The sequence below is a fragment of the Halichoerus grypus genome, chromosome 4 (genome assembly GCF_964656455.1).
Source record: "Halichoerus grypus chromosome 4, mHalGry1.hap1.1, whole genome shotgun sequence".
Classification (NCBI taxonomy): domain Eukaryota; kingdom Metazoa; phylum Chordata; class Mammalia; order Carnivora; family Phocidae; genus Halichoerus; species Halichoerus grypus.
In genome coordinates, this window is record NC_135715.1 from 123,780,038 (window position 1) to 123,805,335 (window position 25,298).

Consider the following 25,298-nt stretch of genomic DNA (forward strand, 5'->3'; position numbering starts at 1 on the left):
TCCTAGAAGATTGAGGAGGTAAGATCCTTGACAGGGGTCTTGGTGGTAATTTTTCGGATTTCACACCAAAAGCAAAGGCAGCCAAAACGATAGTAAACAAATGGGACAGCATCAAACTAAAAAGCTTCTGCATAGCAAAGAAATCATCAAAACAAAATGGTAAGGCAACCTACCAAACATGAGAAAATATGTGCAAATCATACACCTGGTAAGGGGTTAATCTCTAACACATAAAGAGACAGTCATACAGCTATGTAGCAAAAAAAAAAAAAAAAATCTGATTAAGAATGGGCAGGGGTTGGCACTTGGGTGGCTCAGTTGGTTAAGCATCTGACTCTTGATTTCGACTCAGGTCATGATCTCAGGGTCGTGAGATTGAGCCCCATGTTGGGCTCCACGCTCAGTGGGGAGTCCGCCGGAGTATCTCACATCTCTGCCCCTCCGCCCCCCCAAAATAAATAAAATCTTTAAAAAATAATTATTTTTAAAAATGGGCAGAGGATCTGAATGGACAGTTTTCCAGAGACGACATTAATGGCCAGTAGGTACATGAACAGGTGTTCAGCATCACTAAGGGAAGACAATGGCATCACCTCACACCTGTTAGAATAGCTATCAAAAAGAAATAGCAAGTGTTGGCTAGGGTATGGAGAAAAGAGAACCCTCCTGTGCTGTTCGTGGAAACATAAATTGGTGCAGTCAGTCACTATGACAAACAGTAGGAAGGTTCCTCAGAAGATTAAAAATACAACTACCATATGATCGAGCATTTCCACTTCTGTATTATCTCTCTGAAGGAAGGAAAGACACTAATTCAGAAAGATACCTACAATTCCATGTTCATTGCAGCATTATTTACAAGAGCCAAGACTTGGAAACAACCTAAGTGGCCATTGATAAATGGGTAAAGAAAATGTGCATATATATATGTATACAATGGAATACAGTTCAGCATAAAAATGACAGATATCCTACCATTTGTGACAGCATTATGCCAGATGAAATACATCAGGCAAAAACAAATCCCTAATCTCACTTATATGTGGAATCTAAAGAAAACTCTGGGGACGCCTGGGTGGCTCTGTTGGTTAAGCGTCCAACTCTTGATTTTGGCTCAGGTCACGACTCGGGGTCCTGAGATCGAGCCCTGTGTCTGGCTCTGTGCTGAGCGTGGAACTTGTTTGAGAGTTTCTTCCCCCCCCCCCCAAAATAAATGTCTGAATTTATAGATACAGAGAACAAAATGGTGGTTACCAGATTACAGGGGGTAGGGTTGGGCAAAATGGATGAAGGTGGTCAAAAGGTATAAACTTCCAGTTATAAAATAGTCCTGAGGATTTAATGGGCAGTATGGTGATAATAGTTAATAATGCCATGCTGTATATTTGAAAGTTGGTGAGAGAGAAGATCTCAAAAGTTCTCAGTCACAAAGGAAGACAATTTGTTAATTGTGCGGTAGTATAGTAGATAATAATTTTTTACTATATGACCCATGAGATCATGATCTGAGCTGAAACCAAAAGTCAGATGCTCAACTGACTGAGCCACCCAGGTGTCCTTTTGGGTTTTTATGGAGGCTTCATTATATAGTCATATTGATTAAGTCATTGGCCATTGGCTGTTTAAACCTTCAGCCCCTCCCTTTCTCTTCTCTGGAGGTTGGGGAGTGAGGTAGGACTGAAATCTTTCTTTCCCTAAAAAAAACCAAAAAACAAAGACTTAGTTTATTTAATTGTTAAAATAATTTAGAAATGGTAAAAAGTAAATGATTCAGACCAAAGATACTTGAACAGTGAACCAAATTGGTAGGAGCTAAAAAAGGTTTTGATTTTGAACTTAAGCCAGCAGAAATACTGGTCAGAACCTTTATTTTTCCTTTCCATATATTATATTAACAAGCATTTTGTTTCTGGGATGACATATGGGCTGCATTTTAGAGTTGAGTCATGAAAATTGTTTCCTGTACAGTGAGTGCATCTTTTCCCATCAATAGCCAATGCCTGAAAACTGGATTGATTTTAGACTTTTTGTTCATTTCTCACTGTGTCTCTAAATTTGATGAGTTTTTTTTTTTTTTTTTTTTAAAGATTTTATTTATTTATTTGACAGAGAGAGAGACAGCGAGAGAGGGAACACAAGCAGGGGGAGTGGGAAAGGGAGAAGCAGGCTTCCTGCCGAGCCGGGAGCCTGATGCGGGACTCGATCCCGGGACTCCAGGATCATGACCTGAGCCGAAGGCAGTCGCTTAACCAACTGAGCCACCCAGGCGCCCCTAAATTTGATGAGTTTTTATGTCTTACAATTACTCTCTGTTCCCATTTTGTCACAAGGACTTATTTCCTGCCATTTCAATGACTTTATAGTTGAGCTTCCTACTTTCTGTTCCATTTTTTTCATCTTCCGCAATGCTCTAAGGATCTTTCTAAGAAGTAGTTGATCTGATGATATTTCCTCATTCAGTAATTCCCAAAGTCATATTTACACAAGTGCTATTCAGTAACAGTTTGTCTGGTCCATGCAAAACAAGAAAAATAAGGAAAAGATTTTGTGCAAATGAAGTTTATTCACTTTGTCTGTTTTATTCTGTTAAATCCATCATGTTTTGGGAACATATAAAATGCCCTTTATTTTTATTTTTTAAAGATTTTATTTATTTATTTGACAGAGAGAGACACAGCGAGAGAGGGAACACAAGCAGGGGGAGTGGGAGAGGGAGAAGCAGGCTTCCCACAGAGCAGGGAGCCCGATGTGGGGCTCGATCCCAGGACCCTGGGATCGTGACCTGAGCTGAAGGCAGACACTTAAGGACTGAGCCACCCAGGCGCCCCTAAAATGCCCCTTTTAAAAACGGGGGGTGGGATTAGATGGTATTTGCTAATTTTCATTTACTTGTCAAAAGCGGCAATTCTTTCTAAATTTTACATTGAAACATTTTTATTTTAGTCTCTGAAATTCAGAGGTCTTAGAATCACTGGCCTATAGCACATGGTCCCTAATACCCTAATTATGGCACATAAGATGGTTTGGTTTTGAAATATCTAATGAATTTTATCTCTGATGCTACTCCAGTTGATTGATTGATCGTGGAGGACTTGGTGCGGAAGGCTTGTGCGACCAAGTTTGTACTAAGCTGAAGCCACATTCATTGGGCAAAATATTCTCTGTTCAAGGGATGAATGAAATCCTGATCTGGCCCACTCCTCCTTATTCAGCTTTACATCTTGACTGCTTTTCTTTGTGTGCAAGGTTTATTCTGTAGAGTTACCATGTAATACAGTTCCCTGAAAGCTTGCAGTATGCTTCTTGTAATTGAAGCATTAAAGAAAAAGATACTTTGAACAATTATGGTTGAAATATTATGTCCTTATTATTTAAACCTACATTTTTAAGGGAACAAACTAATCCTTATCCTTTTTATGCCTTATATTGACTAAATTGCTTAACCAATTAAAGAATTAGGGGGAAGTAAAATAGTTTGTACGTTCTGAGTGATTTTTGTGTTATGGATTGTTTGTGTATACTTAACGTGTTAAAGGAGAAAACCTTGAGTTAAGAGTTTTAATATGTACTGTGTTTAATATGTAGTCATTTATCTGTTTCTTGCTTCACTGATGAAAAACTTTCAAATCAGAATGAAAAAAAATACCATTTATTAGTGATATATGACTGTATTTCTGAGAATGGGCATTAGATGCAGGATGAATTTTTTATTATTTGAAAAACCTTTTTTGGGGGGAAGCCTGGGTGGCTCAGACGGTTAAGCATCTGCCTTAGGCTCAGGTCGTGATCCCAGGGTCCTAGAATTGAGTCCCACATTGGGCTCCTTGCTCAGCGGGGAGTCTGCTTCTCCCTCTGCTTGCCGTGCCCCCAGATTGCTCAGTCTCTTTCTCTCTCTGTCCCTCTCTGACAAATAAATAAAATCTTAAAAAAAAAAAAAATCCTGTTTTTATAGTAGTTTTCATAATAAGTTTATATATTAGTGTTTTTCTTGGTCCTTTAGGGATAGGAAACCAGTTCCTCAGGAGTTTGAAATCTTAAACCAAGAAAACAAATGATTATAAGGTTTTTGTTCTTCACTTTTTTTCTAACCAAGTGATTATATACAGTTACATGGAAGATTTAATCTAAATCTGATTGATTACCCAGCAAAGTACAATTACAGTATAAAGTAAAGAGACACATGGGTAGAAAGGAACAAAGACTATGAAAAACCTTCATGGTAGAACAATTTTTGTGCTTACGAGGAATGAGTGAAATTGGGGATTAAATTTCATAGACTGAATGCAAGCAGCATTCTGTTCTTCCATCAGAACACTTTTTTTTTTTTTTTAAACTTACAGTCTACATCAGCATCAGCATCTGCATCACCATTTCAGTCTACATGGTATAGTGAATCTGAGATAACTCAGGGAGCACGATCAAGATCACAAAACCAGCAACGGGATCATGATTCAAAAAGACCTAAACTTTCCTGCACAAACTGTACATCTACCTCAGTCGGGAGAAATACTGGACATGGTTTTAATGCAGTATCAGGTAAGAGTTAAATCTGTGTAAGAGTCACTATCTATGCATTTTGGACTAAAGCCCTTTTTCCAAGACATAGTGGTATTGAGCAAGTAGAATGCATGTAAGATAGTGGGTCAAATGTAGTGGAGTTTCTCAAATCTTACCTTAAGTTAGTGCTACAACTGAAATAAACTCTTAGTTTTGGATTTTTGTTCTAAATTTGATACAAATATCCGACAAACAGGATTAGCATATTTTGATTAATTAGAATAGCTGATACGCATGGTAATCAAATTGGTAAAAGTGACATGTATTTTGCCGGTTGTTATATAAGAAGTCAGTTTCGTAATTGTTACACTAGAAAGGCAAATTTACTGATACATATTAGTATTTCCTATCCTAAGCATATCTTTTGTAAATGTTGTGGTCTATACTTATTTTTCAAAAACAGAAATTCTTTAAACAAAAATAGTTGGTGTTTTTGTAGGAGTTCTATATAAGGAATCTGAATGTGGGGATTTTAGCCGTCTAACTAGCTATATGGCATTGGACAAGTCACTTAACCATTCTGGGATTTAGGTGACTTATCCATAAAGCTCCATACATGGTATTTTGTACTCACAGACACACATTTGTTGCACAAATTGAAAAGCTCTTTCTTGAGAGGGCAAGAGGTTCCCTCCTCACTTACACTTACACTCCTCTTCAAATGAAACACCAGGGAATGCCTGAAATAGTTTTAAGATGAGACAGAATTTGTGATGACACAGTTGGGAGATAAAATTCTTGAAATGCTTATGTATTATCAGTTGAATTAGTGTAAGTGATTCCTTTCTATTTTGATAGACAGGACCTCCTTGGGAAAGACACTGCCCATCTGAAGAATATTAAGAGTAGTGTGATGGGTAAGAGCAGACTGTCCTTAACACTGTAGAGAAACACCAGATATTTTTGGTCTCTTCTACTCTGTGAAGGCATAGCATTAAATACCCTGGGCCATTTCCCTTAATGAGGAGGAATCAATAAGACTATTGGGACTAGGAAAGGAAGAACCAAAATTTTCAAGGTAAATAGGGGCAAGGTTGTGAGACTTACCTTTAATGTATTTTGTTAGGTAGGATTTCATTTAAAAAGATTACGATTGCAACAATACTTTAATTCTTAGAATAAGAGTGAACCAAGTGCGATGTCAATGATAATATTTCTGATAAAATATTGTCAGTATCTGTAGTAAAACATTTTCCATTTTGAGATGGCTTGATTTTGATTTTGGCTGTTCTCTCCAACATCACTTTCATTGACTTTTCAGGAAATTCTGCATCTTTGGCAAGCTTTGCATTTTTGTTCTGTAGTTATTTTACATTATGTTTACACTGTATGGTCAGATGTTCTAGAAAGTGACTGAGACATTGGCATCATAGATGGGTGGTCGGTTTTAGTGTTAGAGAAGAATGTGTTTCTGAGTAGGAAATAATTTTATAAGTGATGAGTTCATTAAGAATAATTTTATGTTTTGCTGAATTTTGCTTCTGATTGCAACTCTGTAACCTTGAAGATTCCTATAATAAATCACAATAACCTCCCTGTGTAATACTGAAGATTGGTCATCAGAAACCTTGAAAGCTTTCTCTGAATTAAAATGTCTTCAATTATTTTAAGATTCTTCATGGAGACATAATCAAGTTCCCAGATCTTCATCAATGGTACTTGGATCATTTGGAACTGACTTAATGAGAGAGAGAAGAGATTTAGAGAGAAGAGCAGATTCTTCCATTAGTAATCTTATGGATTATAGTCACCGAAGTGGTGATTTCACAACTTCATCATGTAAGTATAAGTTGTATTGTTATGTGTAACTTATCTAATAATGTTATATTTCTCTCTTTCTGCGTATCATTAAAATCACAGTACAAATGAATACATGAAGTGCATCTTGTGAAGATTTCAAAATAGCTTAATATGTATTCTAGTACCTTATTATGTTTTTAAAAATAAAAAGTTTGAAATAGATGTACATTAATATCTAGGTTCCGTCTGCCTGTAATTTTCTTACGCTTTTCCTTTTAAGAATGCATATGTTCTAAATTATACTACATAATTTTTGTATACCCCAATAATGATCATTTGCCTTATACATTTACTCTTGAACAATGCAGGGGTGAGGGAACCGATACCTATCTCCCCCCATCCTCCAGTACTGGCACTTGAAACATCTATGTATAACTTTTGAATCCCCCAAAACTTTAGTACTCAAACCGTACTGCTGACTGGAAGCCTTACCAAAAACATAAACAGTTGACACATACTTTTTATGTTATATGTATTATGTAATGTAGTCTTACAATAAAGTAAGCTATAAAAAAGAAAATGTTATTAAGAAAATCATAAGAGACAATACATATATAATACCTACTGTATTTACTGAAAAAAATTCTGACCTAACTAAAGCTTGAAATCAACATGTTGGCATAGTTTAGAATTACTTTTGTTTAACGTGAATGTACCTTTATTTTCATTCAGTTGCAATAAAGACCCACACTATTTCTGTCAGTGTACATTAAGCTTAAGGTTTTCAAAATTAAATACTATGAAACAGAAATACTGAAAAACAGAAAGTGCTTTTTGAAATTGGCAGATCTAGCAGGCAAAAGTGGAGTTTGATTTACATAGAAGAAAATACATTTGTTCTTAAAGGTGTAGGTTATTTTAAATAAGCTTATTGGGGCAAGCCTTTGCTTAAGACAGTGAAAACATCTTTTTATTTGCTTGGCTTCAGATGGAGGAGCTGTAGTATATAGTATCAATACCATCTATGCTTGGAGGTCTGCAAGTATAGGATAGAAAAGATTTAACCACTAAGAGTTTATCCCTTCACGAGGTTCTCTGCGTTAGTGCAGTAGCAATCTTACTCTTAAGTAGGTGTATGGATGAGTATTCGTTATAAAGGAAGGCAAAAGTATTTCTCATCCCATTTCAAGATTTGAACCACCAGTAGTATACTTTTCAAAATTGCAGCTACCAGGGCGCTATTCTGACCCAGCTCCCAGCAAGTAGAGGTATGTCTGATGAGTAACCAGAGATAACATCCACTGCTCTTAATTTGAAAGAAAAAAGATTGGAGAAAGTTTTAGCTGGTAACAAGGTTTGCCATAAAATTATAAGGATGATAATATTTGTGTTTCGTTTTATGCTTATTACAGAGTAAGAAGAATCTCCAAAACACTGTCTCCCTAGGATTATTTTGTCTTTATTTGTTGTGAGAGTCATTCACAGTGAATTATTTGGCCCATTTAAAATTCCTTGTCCATTTGGATATTATTTTATCATATCAATTTCTGATTAACAAATTCAGACTGTTATACCTTCAACAAGTTAGTAGATTTAGATGTTTATTTCATAAGCTGTGACACATTTCTTTCTTTTCAGTTTACAATGTACTGGATTTTATCAAAGGTATAGAAAGAGAAATATATTTATTTTTTTTCCCTATAATAAGAGTTAAGCTGTATATTTATAGTATAGCAGTATTTGGTTTGAATCCAGTATTTCAGTTTACAGTAATTAGTTAATAAATGCAAATTTAATAATACTCAAATTTTATTTCACGTAATTGGTATCTTTCTTTTCTTTCAAAAATAGATGTTCAAGACAGAGTTCCTTCTTCATATTCACAGGGAGCAAGACCAAAAGATAACTCAGTGAGCACTTTACAGTTGAATACATCATCCACAAACCACCAAATGCCTTCTGAACATCAGACCATACCATGTTCTAGGGACTCTAGTAGAAATTCTCTAAGATCAAATTCTTCTCCAAGAGAATTGGAATCTCCCCAAAGCAGTACACAACCTGGATTTTCTTATATTTCAAATAGAGATGAAACCTCAAGCAGTTCAGATAGGGTTGGTTCATCTCAAAGATCATTTCAAGAATCTTCTGACAACGAAGGTAGACGTTCGACCAGGAGATTGCTGTCGCGTATAGCTTCTAGTATGTCATCTACCTTTTTTTCACGAAGATCTAGCCAGGATTCCTTGAATGCAAGATCATTGAGTTCTGAAAATTCTTATGTGTCTCCAAGAATCTTGACAGCTTCACAGTCTCGTAGCAATGCAGCATCAACTTCTGATGTTCCTGATAATAGGGCATCTGAAGCTTCTCAGGGATTTCGATTTCTTAGGCGAAGATGGGGTTTGTCCTCTCTTAGCCAAAATCATAGCTCTGAGCCAGATTCAGAAAATTTTAACCAAGAACCTGAAGGTAGAAATACAGGACCATGGTTATCTTCCTCACTTAGAAATAGATGCACACCTTTGTTCTCTAGAAGGAGACGAGAGGGACGAGATGAATCTTCAAGGATACCTACCTCTGATATACCACCTAGATCTCATCATATTTTTAGAAGAGAATCAAATGAAGTGGTTCACCTTGAAGCACAGAGTGATCCCCTTGGGGCTCCTGCCAACAGATCACAAGCATCTGCAGCTTCGAGTAATGCTGCTGCAGGTGGCTCCACGTCAGATTCAGCCCACAGTGGAAGAAATACAGGAATAACAGGGGTCCTGCCTGGTTCCTTGTTTCGATTTGCAGTCCCCCCAGCACTTGGAAATAATTTGACCGACAATGTCATGATTACTGTAGATATTATTCCTTCAGGTTGGAGTTCATCTGATGGAAAAAGTGATAAAACTAAAAGTGCACCTTCAAGAGACCCAGAAAGACTGCAGAAAATAAAAGAGAGGTAAATTTGAATACCTGTCCTAAGTTCGTAAAGCAAAGAGCGGATCAGAGGAAGAAGTCCTTTTCTATAAATGGTTTCTCATAACATTGGTATCTGAGATTTCTTTTCCTTAAAATTTATATCCACTAAGATGTTAGATTCTCAAAGGAAATGGATGAGAATTAATAAGGTAGGCACTGGGAGTATAGATTGCATCAAGAAATAATCTAAAGATTATTTTTAACCAGCTTTTGATACAGATGCACAAAAAGACAAAAATCTTAATCTCTTACCTGTTCCTTGGTGGACCATTGCTAAATGGGATTGGTAAAGGGGCTCCAGTGGTTACGGGTTATCAAAACAATCTGTCTTAGCGTTTAGTAAGATTTATTTACCATTTATTTGTATTTCTTATCTCAGACTCTTTTTCGGAATGAGGTAAAATCATTTACACAAATTATTTTGTTTTTGAAGTCCAGGTATATACTGAATATTCTTTGTATATTGTGAATATTTGATAGAAATACTAGTTTAAATTCAGGACTTAGAATCTTTTTATGTAAATGTATCTTTGTAGAGTTGAAGATTGCTTAAAAATCTCTGGTAAGAGGGAAAAGATGAAAAATCAGAGATTTTAGTCCCAACTTGATTATTTTGTCATGTTAGTGTACTTAGTTTTTCCAACTATTAAGATAATTTTTATAAAAAATAATTTTCCTGATAAAACAGGTTAGGATAGTACATGTAAAATATACTTGTAGGAAGGGCGCCTGGGTGGCTCAGTTGGTTAAGCGACTGCCTTCGGCTCAGGTCATGATCCTGGAGGCCCGGGATCGAGTCCCGCATCGGGCTCCCTGCTCAGCGGGGAGCCTGCTTCGCCCTCTGACCCTCCCCCCTCTCATGTGCTCTCTCTCTCTCTCTCTCATTCTCTCTGTCTCAAATAAATAAATAAAATCTTTAAAAAAAAAAAAAAAAAAAAATACTTGTAGGAAGAAAAGACTTAGGTAAAGTGAAGGCTGTGGGGTGTTTTGTGTTTTTGTTTTTTTCTTGTTCATAAAGCCCTATTGTAATGGAATTGTTGGGAAGCATAGTTGTTACTGTCATTTTAGGTTTTTTTTTTTTTTTTAAGAAGATGAAATACTTTCAAATCTACCTCTGGGGACAGGGAACTGAAATGTTGGACGTTAGGCCACAACATTCCCTTTTTTCCTTATGTAGGACAAATTGTACCATGGGACTATTTTCCTGCACTTAAAGTTTGCTGTTTTTCCTTGGAGAAAGATTCACTGCCCTGGTAGTGTTAGCTTTAATGTCATTTTAGCAACTCCCTCTGATTACAAGCTGTCTGCTGAGGAATTTAGTAACTATTATATTTCTTGTGTTCAAAGTTAGGTTAATTTGAGTGCAGTGGTATAAATAGAGCAAAGCATTAGTTTAGTAATTTCCAGAGAGAAACAAATTAAGCCAGCACCACCCTGTCTGGTTAGATAGTTTATAAAGCAGCATTTGTTGGTTATTTTGTCATAGAGACTGTATGTGTATTCCTTTATTATATATTTTGCTCATACATGAAGATTTTAAGACACTCTGCAGGTGAATTAATAAGAATCTAAAAAATTGAACCCCCCAAATAAAAAATAATTGAAACTATAAGCCAAAGAAGGTTAAATCTGAAGGTAAAACATAAATATTTATGCTTGAGGTTATATCTCTGGTTCAGCCAGAGCATGATAGTCACTTAGTCGTTGTGCGTCTAATCCTCTTTCCACACATCTTTTGCTAAATTCATTAGGAACCTGTATAATCCACTTGTATTTCAGTAGCAGTTTAAGCATTCAGTTGTTTTAATTTACTGAGTACCTCTTTCGTGCCAGCAATAGACTAAGGTAATAGTGATTTTAACAAAAAAATTACACACACACACACACACACACACACACACACACACACACACACACACACCCCCACCCACCCACCCCCCTATCATTTTGCATTTAAATTAAGCAGTACATGTTGGCCTATTAAATAGAGAACATAGTTTAATGGAAAGGCTTCACACTTAAAAGCCTGCCCTGTAAAAATCAGGATGACTGAATAACATTGCAGCAGGTGGGGGAAATGGAGAATTTAAAAACCTATTGTTTTTTTACTGTGATTTAATACAAAAAGTCTTATCAGTTTAAATATATGTGGTTCTGATAGCATGTAAATGAAAAAAACACAGGTCATTATTTAATTTATTGAAGTTGTCCTAACAGTTTTTTTAGGAGGTGGGGGAGAAAAGTGATAAGTATATACGTATATTCCTTTATACTATTGGAATTTGAAGTAGTCTGTGATACTGTAAAAATTAAAATCTCTTAGGGATGTTTGTAAAGTGATCGTGAAAAATAAGGAACTTAAAATGTGATATCAAAGGCAAAATTACTTAAAGCATTTGAAGATAATAGGAGATACCCTGTTTCATTTACCTTTAAAATACTGTAATTTTCATTCTTATTGAACTGGTTTTTTTATGGTGATCGCTGTTTTTTAAGGTTTTTTGCTTTTTTCTACTCAGAACATGAGTAGAAATAACAAAGACATTGTTTGAGATTAGGTATGATTGGAAATGACCAACCAGGATGAGTTATCATAGCTGTTTACAAAACTTTCCTTCTTTTCTAGCCTCCTTTTAGAGGACTCTGAAGAAGAAGAAGGTGACTTATGTAGAATTTGTCAGATGGCAGCTGCATCATCATCTAACTTGCTGATAGAGCCATGCAAGTGCACAGGAAGTTTGCAGTATGTCCACCAAGAATGTATGAAAAAGTGGTTACAGGCCAAAATTAACTCTGGTGAGATTTACCTTTTTATGTATTTTATTTTCACAGTTTTTCCAAGAGATGTACATATCAATGCATTTTAGTTAGCAAATCTGATTATAATTTATTGTGAAAGTTATACACATCAAACGTATGTTATTTTTTGAAGCAAAAGTACTAAAGAGCATTCATTAGTCTTTGTAAATTTAATTTCTCCTAGTGTTTCTTATATTTCTTTTTTTTTTTTTTTAAGATTTTATTTATTTATTTGACACAGATACAGCGAGAGAGAGGGAACACAAGCAGGGGGAGTGGGAGAGGGAGAAGCAGGCTTCCCGCTGAGCAGGAAGCCCAATGTGGGGCTCGATCCCAGGACCCTGGGATCATGACCTGAGCCGAAGGCAGACGCTTAACGACTGAGCCACCCAGGCACCCCTCTTATGTTTCATTAACCCAACAAACTACTTTTTCATAGATGTTTGATAACTATAATTGGTTATCACGGTTGATCCTTATATGTTATGTAAGATCCTTTTGAATTGAATTGAAGAAATAATACTATTTACCAGCTGTGTGTCCTTGAGAAATATTTGTTTCTAATGCTGTTGTGCAGTAATAATAAGGTTACTATAGGGATTCATTGTTTATTGAGTACCCGTTAGGCAGCCAGGCACAGTTCTAAATGTGGGATCTAGAATGGTGGACAAGACAGACAAGGCACTTGCTTTGGTGGTGGTATTGGGTGTTAAAGGAATGCCTTGTTGAGGTGAGGACATTTAAACTGAACAAAGAGGAGCTAGCTATTCCAAAATGAGGGCAAAAGCATTCCAACTGAGCAAACTCCTAGTGTGAAAACTTTAAGGTGGTAACATGACAGGTGTGTTTGAGGAACTGAAGGAAATGCAGTGTGGCAGGAGTATAATTAGTGGTAAGGAGACGGATGATACAGTTGAGATAAGAGAGATTAGCAGAGGTTATCTCATTTAAGACTTTTAAAACGAATGTCTGAAGTTTAGATTTTTGTCTTAAGTGTGATGGGAAGCCACTGAAAGGCAGGGGAGTAAAATGATTTTATTTTGGTTGCTCTGTGGAGAATGGATTTTAGGGGGACAGGAGTAGAGGCAAGGAGTCCGTCCAGGAATCTATCTTATAAGAGATGGTGATGGTAGTGGTAGAAATGGATGGATTCTGGTATGTTTGGGAGGTAGATTCTGTATGACTTGCCAATGGATTGGATGTAGTGAAGGAGAAAGAACAATTTGAAAAGTTTATATTTTTGCCTTGAGCAACTAAGTAAATGGTGGGGCCATTTACTGAACTAAAAGAAAAGTAGGAATGGAATAAGTGTGGGGCAGGAAATAATTCTGTTTTAGACATAAACAGCTTATTAGAGAACCATCTAAAAATGTCATCTAGGCAGTTAGTAGACAAACCTAGTGTTTCAGGAGATCATTAGTTCTGAAAGTTAAATTTTGGGGAATTGGAGCACATAAGTAATAATTTTAAGCTATGGGATTAAGTAAGATCCCAAGAGCAAGAACCAGGTATCAAAGGAATGCCAGGACAGAGCCCTGGGGCACCCAAGCATTTAATAGGAGCAGAGGAGATTTGAGGAGTAGCCTCAATCTGGTAGGAAGAAAACTAAGAAAATGTAGTATTGTGCAAGCCAAAAGAAGAAGGTGTTCTGAAGAGGGTATGATCAATCCTGTCAGGTATCACAAAGAGATATGAACAAAGAAATGGCAGTTGGTAGCATGAATGTCCTTGGTGGCTTCAGTTTTTGTGGAGTGGTGGAATCATGAGCATGATTAATGGGATTGAGAGAAAAGGTAAGACAGGAAACAGCCACATAGACCCCTCTTCCAATAAGCTTTATTGTTAAGGAGACTGGTGATAAGGGGGAGGAATTGGGGAGTAAAATGGGGTCATAAGACGTGTTTTTTGTTTTAGTTTGAAGTGGGAGATTTTAGGGCATCTTTTATTTTAATAAAAGATACAATGGAAAGAAAAAAGTTTTAGCCTTTAATAGGAAAAAAAAATACTTTATATCTAGAAGGCTGGTGTTGATATGGATATGGTCAGTTTGTTGCTTTGATGAGAGGATGCTTGCTTGAATTCCTGTGTAATTACAGTTACTTCTGTTTTCTTAAAGAGGTAAGGTCTTTAGCTGATTAGGGGACAGGTTAAGAGATTTTGATATGGAGGGAAAATAATACTTGAAGACGTTTTTAGGGTTTTCTGGAGGTACCAGTGTCCATAAAAATCTGTGGCTCTGAATATGATTAAAAAGTGAGATGTACATTTTTTTAGAAGCAGTTTTCAGATGTTTGGATATAGACATGGATTTGAGTTTGCTGGGGTTGGGATCTTTGCTAGGCAAATATGATGAAGAGAGTTAAGGATATTCGTAAGGACATAGCTGTGGTGGCCATGGAAATTAAAATCAAGAGGGGGAGTGTAAGGACATCAGGAAGTGGATAGTGAGAAAGTGGTAGGGTTAGTGTCTATGAGTCTCATTGACATTGAAGAGAATTGCCAGAGTAGGTAACCTGAAATGATGAGAAGTTGTGGGTACACTGGAGAAAATGCCTAAAATACAGATTTAGGGGTAGTGCAGAAAACTATGATGACAAAGTCAAGGGTATGACTGTAGGGAATGGCTGGGCTGGGGAAGGGTAATACTTAGAAGCATGGATGTTGAGGAAATGTGTGTGGATATTGAAGTAGCCAAGAAGTTGATAAAGATGGAAATCCAGGTGCTAAAGTTATTAATGAAAGAGGATGGACTTAGAGTTTCAAAATAGCAATAGGTATAGGGGTTATTTATTTCTACTTCTTGGTCCTGAGGTACAAGGGGTTGTTGTGGGAAAAAAAAGTATGTATCAGTCTAGAGGGGCCCTGTGATTTAGGCATGAAGTTGAAGAGATTAATCAAAAAAAGAGACTGATTATGAGAAATTTAGACCATGAGTACCAGAGGACATAGTGAAAATGACTAGTAGGGTGAGAAGGGTGGGAAATTGGATCAGATTAGTAAATGGACACACTTGTATGAGATTGACGGTCTGATATAATGGTGACATAGGAAAATCATTTATGAGGTATGATGGCATTAATACTAATTTGAATAATCTTTTGGAAGAGTTGGGTAACCTGTTCAAGCTGGAGATTATGAGGCTCCTGGGAAAATTTTGTTTTTGTGTAGCTAGGTAGCCAAGGCCGCCTCGGGGTCCGGGGCTTATGTTTTGTTTTAAGGTAGTCTGATCCCAAAGCTGTGGGACAGACCCATCTCACCTGTAGCAGCCTTTTCTTAGCTATATGGTGTTATGACAGCCTCTTGTCTTTATTAAGTCAGTGCCCTCGGGCATTATTAAGATGAAATGAGTGTTCAGCATGGAAGCATTTGTTCTTGGCCCAGGAATGTTAGCCATTACCAAAATGAAAAACAACATGATTCACTTTCTGATAATATTTGCAGTTACATTGTTAGTGTTGTGTAGGCAGAAAAACAGATAATACAGTGTGTTAAGAACATAGGCATTTTGGAATTAGATAAGACAAGATTGGGATAATGGCTCTAACACTTAACTGGAAGATCTCGAGTAAGTTTTTTAACATTGGTTCTCAACCCTGGCTGCTGGTCACAATTATCCATTAGAGTTTTTAAAAATATATATGCCTAGATCTAGTTTCGGACATTCTTAAGTAGTTCTGGGATTGGGCCTCAGTTCCATTATGAGTGAAACTGAGTAATATTTACCACACAGGGTTGGTGTGAAGGTCAGATGAGATGATGTTTATAAATAGTTTCTCACAGTACTGGGCATGTGGTAAATACTCAATTTGATGGGTTTTATCAGGTTATAATAAGTACTTTCTAAGATTTGGTCAAATGAATGTAAAGATCTCAAGATCTGAACATTCCTGATAAATTTTCACAAACCTTTCTCATACTTACATAAAGACCCATATGGTAGAAGATTCATTCTGGTAGAGATTGATTTAAACATTTATTAAGCAGCTGCCATGTATGGACTGTTAAATTCTGCAGGTGTGCAGAGATGAATAAAAGCAAGTCTCTAGACATACGAGTTTAGACAAATGCAGTCAGGGCCTACTGAATGACGTGGGGTATACATGGAAAGAGCCCTACTAAACAATGTAGGCATAAATGGACTTTTCCCTGCTGTATATGACCTTTGTGAATGTTGTTCTATAAGTCACTTAATTCCTAGAAGAGGAAAAATGAATCCCTAAGATGTATAAGAATTTGTACTAAATGGTCTATATCCAGGGTCCATATTTTATAATCATACTTTTCCTGCTTCTGAATCAGAGGATAGTTTTAGGAAATGTCTGCTAAATATCTTTCACATTCTTTATATTCTCCTTCAGGTCATAATATGGACTTACCCTGAATTTAGTTCAGTGGAAATACTGATTTTTTTTTTAATTAAAATATTCCAGATGGCATTTTAATTTCAAAATCTTTAAGTACGTTAGACTCCTAAAACAGCAACAACAACAACTAGGTTTTATTCATTCCTTGAAATACTGTGACTATCTTACGTAGTTTGACTAGAGGACATTTTGAGACAACATACTGCCTCACGATAGCACTCACTTTCTGTTCAGGTATTTTCAAAAGAAAATGCATATAAATTACTATGGCTGTCTTGGACTTTACGTGAAATTTTACTGTTTTAAGAGTTTTAAGAGCTCCTTGAAGACAACAGGGGTTACTACTTTTTCCCTTCTAAATTTTGGCACATAACAAAGTCAACAAATGGTAGCTGAATTGAATCTAAACCTCTACACTGCTAATCACATGACTTCTCAAACTTTTAGGACATCTTTTTCAGTTTAAAGCTCTGTCTAAAAATAAAAACGATGGGTGGGGGGTGGGGAAATGGCTATATGTTTAATTAGACAGGCTATTATCTATTTAATTAGAGCCAGAAGCTTAGGAGTAACCCATAACTGAATGCATATGGGATAGAAGGAGCTTTTTTTTTTTTCCTTTTAATTGTGATAAAATATATATAATGTAAAATTTTCCTTTTGACCATTATTAAGTGTACAAATCAGTGGCGTTGAGTACATTCAGAATGTTGTGTGACCATTACCACTATCCACTTGCAAAATTTTATCATCACCCCAAACAAAAACTGTATCCATTAAGCAGCAACTCCCACTCCCCTCTCTTCCCGGTCCCTGGTAACTTACTCACTTTCTCTCTGAATTTGCTGTTCTACATAATTCACATAAATAGAATCACATTATAATATTTGTCCTTTTTGTATCTGCTTTATTTTACTTAGTAAGTTTTCAAGGTTCATCCGTGTTGTAGCATGTGTCAGAACTTCATTCCTTTTATGGCTGAAAGGAGCTGTTTTTATCTAGACAGAGGTGGATTCCTTTTTTCCCCTCCTCCCTTATAAGGAAGACACATTTCTTAGAGCACAAAAGGTTTATATTGTCATATCAGAGATACTGGCCTGGGTATAGGTAACTCATTGTTTGGGATATACTATATTATTTAAAATTGTTTTCATGGCATCTTGCCAAGGTACTTGAAGAGGAAGTAGGAAGTACAGATGACATTCCATTGTCAGCTTCCCACTGACAGGGGTGGGACTGTATGTGCATTTCCGGGAGGCAGAAAACAACAGATACCTAAATAATGGGCGTGGGCCTAAATTCCATAGATTAGGACCTGACAAGCACGTTAGTGTTACCAGTGCAATCTTACTTCCTTTCTCCCTTTTGATTTTCTATAGTCTAAGCTTAAAACTTTACAAGGAGGCGCACCCGGGTTGCTCAGTCCATTAAGTGGCTGCCTTTGGCTCCGGTCATGATATCCAGGTCCTGGGATCAAGCCCCACATTGGCTCCCTGCTTATCGGGGAGTCTGCTTTTCCCTCTGCGTCTTCCCCACCCCCCACTCTGCTCAGGCTCTCTTTCTCAAATAAATAAATAAAATATTAAAAAAAAATAACTTTACAAGGAAAAATGTTTTGTGGAGACATAGCAGAACTAAGCTTTACTTTTAATTTTACCAGGTTCTTCATTAGAGGCTGTAACCACCTGTGAACTCTGTAAAGAGAAGTTGCAGCTTAACCTGGAGGATTTTGATATTCATGAACTACATAGAGCTCATGCAAATGAACAAGTTAGTATATTTTGCCTAATTTGGTAAGTGTCTATTCTATGCTTAAAGGACAACTCTTGAAGAAAAGATTAAATCATGGTCAGAAAACCTGCATTGAAATAATAATAGTAATGTTTTTAATATAATTAATTCTCTGTTATTACATTAGGTATTATATGATTTTATAATTTTGTATTATTTTTCCCCTAACTTTTTAAAGCGAAAGGCAAATAACCAAGTCACAGATTTTAAGTTTAAGGTAAAATTCATCATATGCTTTCTAAATAAACCTGAAAATAATAAAAGCTTAGGAAATTAGTCCCAAAGTAGTAGTAATGCCAACCTTCTCTCCCCATAGCTGTCTAGTTGTGAATGCCTTTGAGTACTGGAAAATAATTGAAACACCAGTCCCCAGATCTGCATCCTAGTTCTGTATTTTTTATGTTAGGAATAATTTTTTTACCAACCTACCTGACGCCCCCTGTTCTTCCTCCTGTCTGGTTCCCTCTACCCTCCCTATTTCCCCCCATTCCCACTTCATTCTTTATGTTGAACAAGTTACCTTTTATGAAATCATTTATTCCAAGTTCACATTGTTTCTCTTTCCTTCAGTATTGTATCACTACAGTCGTGCTGTTACTTATATAATGAATAATGTCGGGATTTCTCTGATCATATTAAGATTTTATTTCAAATATTTTCCTCTCATTTCTCAGATTTTTTGGTATGTATTGATCACTGCTCCCTACCCCCAACCCCCATTGATTTGATCACTCATTTTTCTTGAAGCTTAGAGCTCAGTATTTTTCCCTTTTTAAAGGAAAATTCAGGGGAGGGGGGGAGATGTTGAAAGAGATTACAAAGGTCGACTCTAGAGCCATACTGTCCATGTGTGCTTAGCATATTTGTGATAAAAAGAGATATGATGGTGAGAGAATGCATGAATGCTTGAAAAACACTTTTTAAATGAGGGAGTAATGGACATCTCCTCCCCCCACCCCCCTGCCCTTTTTAAATTGAAGTGAAGTTTATATAACAACCATTTCAAGGTAAACAGTTTATTGGTACTAGTACATTTGCAGTGCTGGGCAGCCATCACCTCCATCTAGTTCCAGGACATTTTCATTTCTAAAAGAAAATCCTATACCCATTAAGCAGTTGCTCCCTCCCCCTTCTCCCATCCCCTGGCAACCACCAGTCTGTGTTCTGTCTCTATGGATTATTCTGGATATTTCATATAAATGGAAACATGCAATATATGATCTTTTGTGGACATTCTTCACTTTTTAAATGTGGGAATATGGATACCCTTTGAAAATCTGGTTAAGACCAGAAACACTCCTTACAAAATACACATAGACACAAAATCTGTACATAATTTTACAGATTCCCAGATCTCTTGAAGCTAATTGCTTACATCCAGGTTAAGAGTCACTGATCTAATGAATGAAACATGAGGCAGTTGCTGTAGTACAGATGCTACTCTAATGTTAATTATTGTTTTATTCTTTAATGAAGAATACTCCAAAAGGTACTCCAAAGGGAATATCACTTTCAGTAAGGAATTGTCTTAAATTCTTAAGACGTCTCTCTAGACAGCTGGACATTGGTATTTTAAAGAATGGGGTTGGGGAAGTATGGAAGGGTGCAATAATGCAAAGAATTTTGTGGTTTTTTGTTCTTGGTTTTTTTGTTTGTTTTTGTCTTCTCAAAATTAGAGTAGGTTTCAAAGGATGGTTTTCTCCTGCCATTCTTTCTTAAGTGCTCCATCATGTCTCTTGAAGGTGGTTTTTGGCTTTTCAGTATAGCTAGGAATGTTTTTATTGTTCTTCAAGGATTTAAATGACAGCCTTGATTAAGCTTCCTGGCTTTAACATCTTTGTTCTTTGTGAATCATGGATTCTAGTGGCCTGACAACTACCCTCATTTAAATACAGTTTATTTTTTCATTATCCAGTGCCTTCATCTTTTTCAAGGTGATAGCCATTAAACTCTTTTTTAAATTTTCTAGATACATGATTTCCTTTTAAGTTAAAAATAAGCAGTTAATGAAATATTTAGAGAAACTTTTAATCAGTTTGAAATTTGTTGAGTATTCTGAAGAATCTGTAATCAGTAACTCGCTCAAGTTCGTACTAAGAACATACAATTCTTAACTTCAGATAAGTTATTATCAAAAATGATGCAAACTACAGATAGTTCACTGTGTAACAATTACAGAACAATTTAGATTTTTAATAACACTATATTCATGTTTTGTATTCTTAGCTTCGAAACAATAGAACAGCTTTGAACCAAAGAACTATTTTGCCCACGCAAATTTCTATGGGAATGATATCTGGAAGTTACTTTACTACCTTTTTTTTAAGTTCATTTTTCTATCTGCTGTTGCCTTTAAATTAGTTAAATTACATAAGAAACACGTGACCTCTCAGAGTAGGATTTTAGTTACGTAATATATTGATATAGCTGTAGATGAAATGCTAATTTTTAAGTAAACAGTTATAGCCATTTGTGTAAAGAAATCTATTTTGAGGTTTATAGGGAACCAGACCATTCATTCTACCATCAAATGAATTTTTTCCCACTTTTATATAAATAATTACATAAAGGAAGACTGCATGAGAATAAAGAAGTTATTCATGCACCTATTTGAACACATTATAAAGCATTAGTAAAATTTTATGAAACTACGAAGGATGGCTTTTTATTTCTTTTTTAATAGATGGCACTGTATCTCTTCCTAGGAACTGATTATAAATACATTTCCTCTAGTTTATCAGTATACCATGAGTATCAATCTCATTCTACTAATTTTTCATTCTCCATATTTTTCTTTTTCTCTTGTTTGCTTCCCTGTTGAAGGCTGAGTATGAGTTTATCAGCTCTGGTCTCTACCTAGTTGTGTTATTGCACTTGTGCGAACAAAGCTTTTCTGATATGATGGGAAATACAAATGAACCAAGCACACGTGTCCGAGTAAGTAATATTGGAGTTGGGGGGATGGGAGGGTGCGATGCTGCAAGTGTTTGCTTTGGAAAGCACATTGTTTTATATGTTCACATTCTGTTTTCTTTGGGGAGCTCTTATATTAAAGTGTATCTTAAAAATAAAGATACTGTAGATTTAATAGAAATTGCTGTCTTCCTTACTTCTGTATCAAACAGCTTAATTTTTTCATAAAGCTATTTTTAGAGAAGTAATTTTCTAGCTCTTGAAGGTAATTGGAATATATTTCAGTGAGAAACAGGGATGGAATTGAAAACACCTAGGGGAAATGCTCTTTTTAATTGGGGAGGGAAAATCCAACTCATTATTACAACTTTGAAACCTGACATTGAAATTGAACTCCAAAAACCGAAAGAGTATGGGAAATTAACTTCAATTTCATTTGTTACTGTCCTATAAAAGATTACCAGTGTACTAATTTTTAAGCATTCATATTACAAACTACTGAAGATATGGACCATTGTGTGTTTACTCTGTTCACTCTTATCTTAATGTAACACTTGAGCTAGCTGTCTTTTAGGTGCTCATAAGTAAAATGATACTACTTACCTCAGTGTACTGTAGGAAATTTATACTCTGCTGCCTTGCCCATTTTGTGTGGCAGGGGCTAGGGTCTACATCTCATTACTCTAGCATTGTGAACACTCCATATCTTGTAACGTGTTCACAAAGATATACTTCAAACTATTTTTTAAAATAAATGTTCACTCTGATGAAAAAATAGAGCCAAGTTTCTGGTGGGATGTAATGTTTCTGTTTTATTTTGAAAATTATCAAATAACCAATACATATACTGCTTCTTAATTGGTTAAAAAAGCATTTTTCTGTAATCATGTGAACATTATTCCTGTGAGCCTTTTGGACATTATCATCATTGAGAGAAAAAAGAATGAGCTACCAAGAGCATTCAGAACTTGAGCAAAGATCTCTTGACTTCTAAGGACTTAAGAAATCATAGAACCTAAATTTAGTAAATGCCATAAAATTATTTCTTAAAAGGTGACTTATCTTTTCAAAATGAATAAACCTTATATAATGCATATAATAAGATTTGTTGGATTCATGCCTTTGTAAAAAGATATAGACAAATTATATTAAAGAAGTCTTTACTGAATTAAAATACTTCTGGAGCTATCAAATTTAGGCAGGAAAATATTGATTATTGTTCCTGTTTTGTTCTGTTTTTTTTTTTAATTGACCACTAAAAGTGAATTCATTTGTGTCCAAATTGTAATGGTTTTAATTTTTTTTCTCCATAATTTTTGAGGTGTATTTATGCAAGAAGACAGAATGCCATTGGATAAAATTATTTTATTGTATCTGTTTTCAGTTTCTACATGATTCATGACTTCTACATGACCATTTATATAATGATTATATACCAATTAAAAGATAATATCCTAAGCTTGTAATTTTTGATGTGGGGGTAAAAAAGACCCCTATTTAAAGGCTTAAAATGGTGTTTGACTTTTTTAAGTAGAAATGAATCTCCTATACTGATTCTCTTTTTAGATCCATTTGCAACATTTAAACTACTATATTTCTTTCTGCATTGTTTCTAGTTTATTAACCTTGCAAGAACTCTTCAGGCACATATGGAAGATCTCGAAAGTAGGTGGAATTTCCCCTTCCCAGACTTGTTGAATTTACTTTTGCAAATTAAACCCACAGAGCAAAACCTAACTGTATATTCTTTCTACCAAATTAGAGCTTCATTTATAGGCCTAATAATAACAAAATAATTGATTTGGGAAAGATGGGTTGGGCAACTGACAGGTTTTTTAAAGCATGTTTTTTTTAAAAATTCTATTAATTTTAAGGTACAAATGGATGTATTTTAAGTATTTTATTTTAAATAAAATTTTATTTTTGAACACCTTAATTTTAAAACTTTTAATCAAAAAGAAAACGTTTATTGGTCAAACCACACTTAAATCTGTTAGATTTGTGTGTGTGTGTCTATGAAATTTGACTTGTTATTCAACTTTGTTAGATCGTTAAAGGTTTTCCCTGGGTTTGTTTACAGTTCTAGGAAAATAGGGGTGAAAGATTCCTAATTCTGAGTCTATAACAGAAGCCATAGTTTTTTTTTTGCTCCTTGTTCAGGTCCTCATGGACCTTTAATAGGCAGCCAGCTCCGCCAGCAGCTCCAATCTCTTAAGATCACGTTCCAGCATTAGGACTTCTGCCTGGGCTCCTATGTGAAGGCACTTAATGCCCAAATCTTTACAGGCATCTGCACAGCTTAACCTCAAAGTCCTACAACCTCCAGGGTGCTTCATATCAGGTGGGCACAGACATTGGTGGCTCTGAAACAGTTCCTGGGAATCCAAGATTACCCTACCTATTGTACTTTTTCACCCAAAGCAACTGGCTCCCCAAGATCAGATTCCATTACACTCTTTGAAGTGTTTTAAAATATGTATTCTCCACTTGATTATCTTCTATACATCTTCAAAACACTTGGAGTGTTATCTGTAGTGTGAATAACATTTTTACCTTTAGGGAAAGCTCAGCGTCCTTTGAAGTAAAGTTTGAGAAGGACTTGGTCTTCATGGGAACCTTTTAATGCCTTGAATATTCTAAGACATGGATTTTTGTCATTAAGTCTGTACTGTTTTTAAGTTTTGAGAGGATTAGAGGTACAACCAGATAATGCATTTTCACATTTCATTATGTGTGAAAATGGTATATAAAGGAGTAAGTGGTATATAAAATGGGAATTCATTTGGTATATTTTTTCTTTTATACCTTCTTAGTTCGGATCCCTTGTGTAGTCTAACACAGAGATCTCTTTTTTGGTCAATTATAATTTATACTTTGCCAGAGGTGATGATAGTAATTTGTTTCACTGTATATTTTCCCCAGATTGCTTGTTTTGTTTTTTAAACTAACATTTTCATTTAGAATTTAGTTTCCTAAACATAGCAGTGTCTACTCCCAACATATGAGAAAGATGGAGGTAAAATATACTCAGACTCAGCTGTGAGTGAAAGATGTGGGTGCTGCAAGCTTACTCCTAAGTACCAGAATTTTCATATGTTCTAAGAGTTGGTTCTGACTGAATTTTCTTCTCCTGTGGAGTTAATCAATAGAAAACATGAGAAGTTCCCTGAAAAGCTGTTTTATTTTTTTGTTTGATATTTCTCCATGATACAGCATAAAACTTAACCATAGGATTTACTCATTCATGAGCTAAGTATATGCTTGATACCATTTATTAAAAATGGACTTAAGATTTCTGCAAGATAAATAGACTGAAATGTGGAAACTTAGTTTCATCCATACACGTAGCATAATTTTTTTGTTGATTCCATTTGTTGGGTGCTCTTAAATATTGGGTCCAGTATTAATACAAGAAGAGTATACATTTAGCCTTTCTGCCCTTGATAATAGGGGAAATGCTGGTTGGGTGTTTATTTTAGTGAACTTCATTTTCCTCAACACATAGAACAGTTTATAGACTACATAGTTTTTTACTTATGTCTTTCCTATAGACATTCTAGGATGTGTATTTTAAACTTCTGAGCTACTTTAATAATAAATTGATGTCAGAAATATGCAAAAATGATGTTTCTGACAATGTGGAAGCATAGGAATAATCTCAACAAAAGATTTTTATTGAGTCCAATTATTTTAACTTAGGCTGTGTCTATATAAAGCTTTTTTGACTAAATAGAGCTTTTTTTGGCATTGTATAGACATAGCTTTTGACGTAAATTGCAAGAACACCCATAACCTATTCTGTGTACATTTTTTTTCATTCTCATCGGATGCATCAAACATGCAGCAGTAATAAACCAGATTCTACTCAGGTGTGTGAGAGCACTTGCCTCAAGTTCATTTTTTCTCTGGTGTCTATATCATTAGCTACTATGAACACAGATTGATCTCAGCTTTTTAGAAGACGTTTCTTGAAGCACATTTTTAAGCATTTTCATATTTATAAAAACTAACCTAACAGAAAGATGTTGGGGGTGGGAGCATTGTGGATCGCATCACCCACAGTCAAACCACCCTAACCCTGTCATAACTTACCATTTTGACCAAACAGTATACTAAATTGGGATTTTTATTTTACGAGTCATTGCTATTCTGGCTTCATAT

At 35.6% G+C, this 25,298-nt stretch overlaps 1 protein-coding gene across 7 annotated transcripts in view; it reads left to right on the top strand.

Annotated features, from left to right (window-relative positions):
- Window positions 1-25,298, top strand: part of MARCHF7 (membrane associated ring-CH-type finger 7) — a 52,504-nt gene that overhangs the window by 25,809 nt on the left and 1,397 nt on the right. For 2 of the 7 annotated variants that reach the window (XR_004925405.2, XR_013447153.1), the window contains exons 3-10: window positions 4,341-4,536; window positions 6,169-6,336; window positions 8,149-9,250; window positions 11,897-12,066; window positions 18,094-18,203; window positions 21,048-21,161; window positions 22,754-22,802; window positions 23,298-23,478. Coding sequence is in view for 3 of the 7 variants with exons in the window: in XM_078070877.1 (XP_077927003.1) it covers window positions 4,341-4,536; window positions 6,169-6,336; window positions 8,149-9,250; window positions 11,897-12,066; window positions 18,094-18,203; window positions 21,048-21,161; window positions 22,754-22,802; window positions 23,424-23,440 (1,926 nt within the window). In the remaining 4 variants the exon portion in view is untranslated. Of the gene's footprint in view, window positions 1-4,340; window positions 4,537-6,168; window positions 6,337-8,148; window positions 9,251-11,896; window positions 12,067-18,093; window positions 18,227-21,047; window positions 21,162-22,753; window positions 22,803-23,297; window positions 23,479-25,298 lie in introns of all 7 variants that reach the window. The other 5 variants (XM_078070877.1, XR_004925408.2, XM_036118525.2 and 2 more) reach the window with 5 other exon arrangements.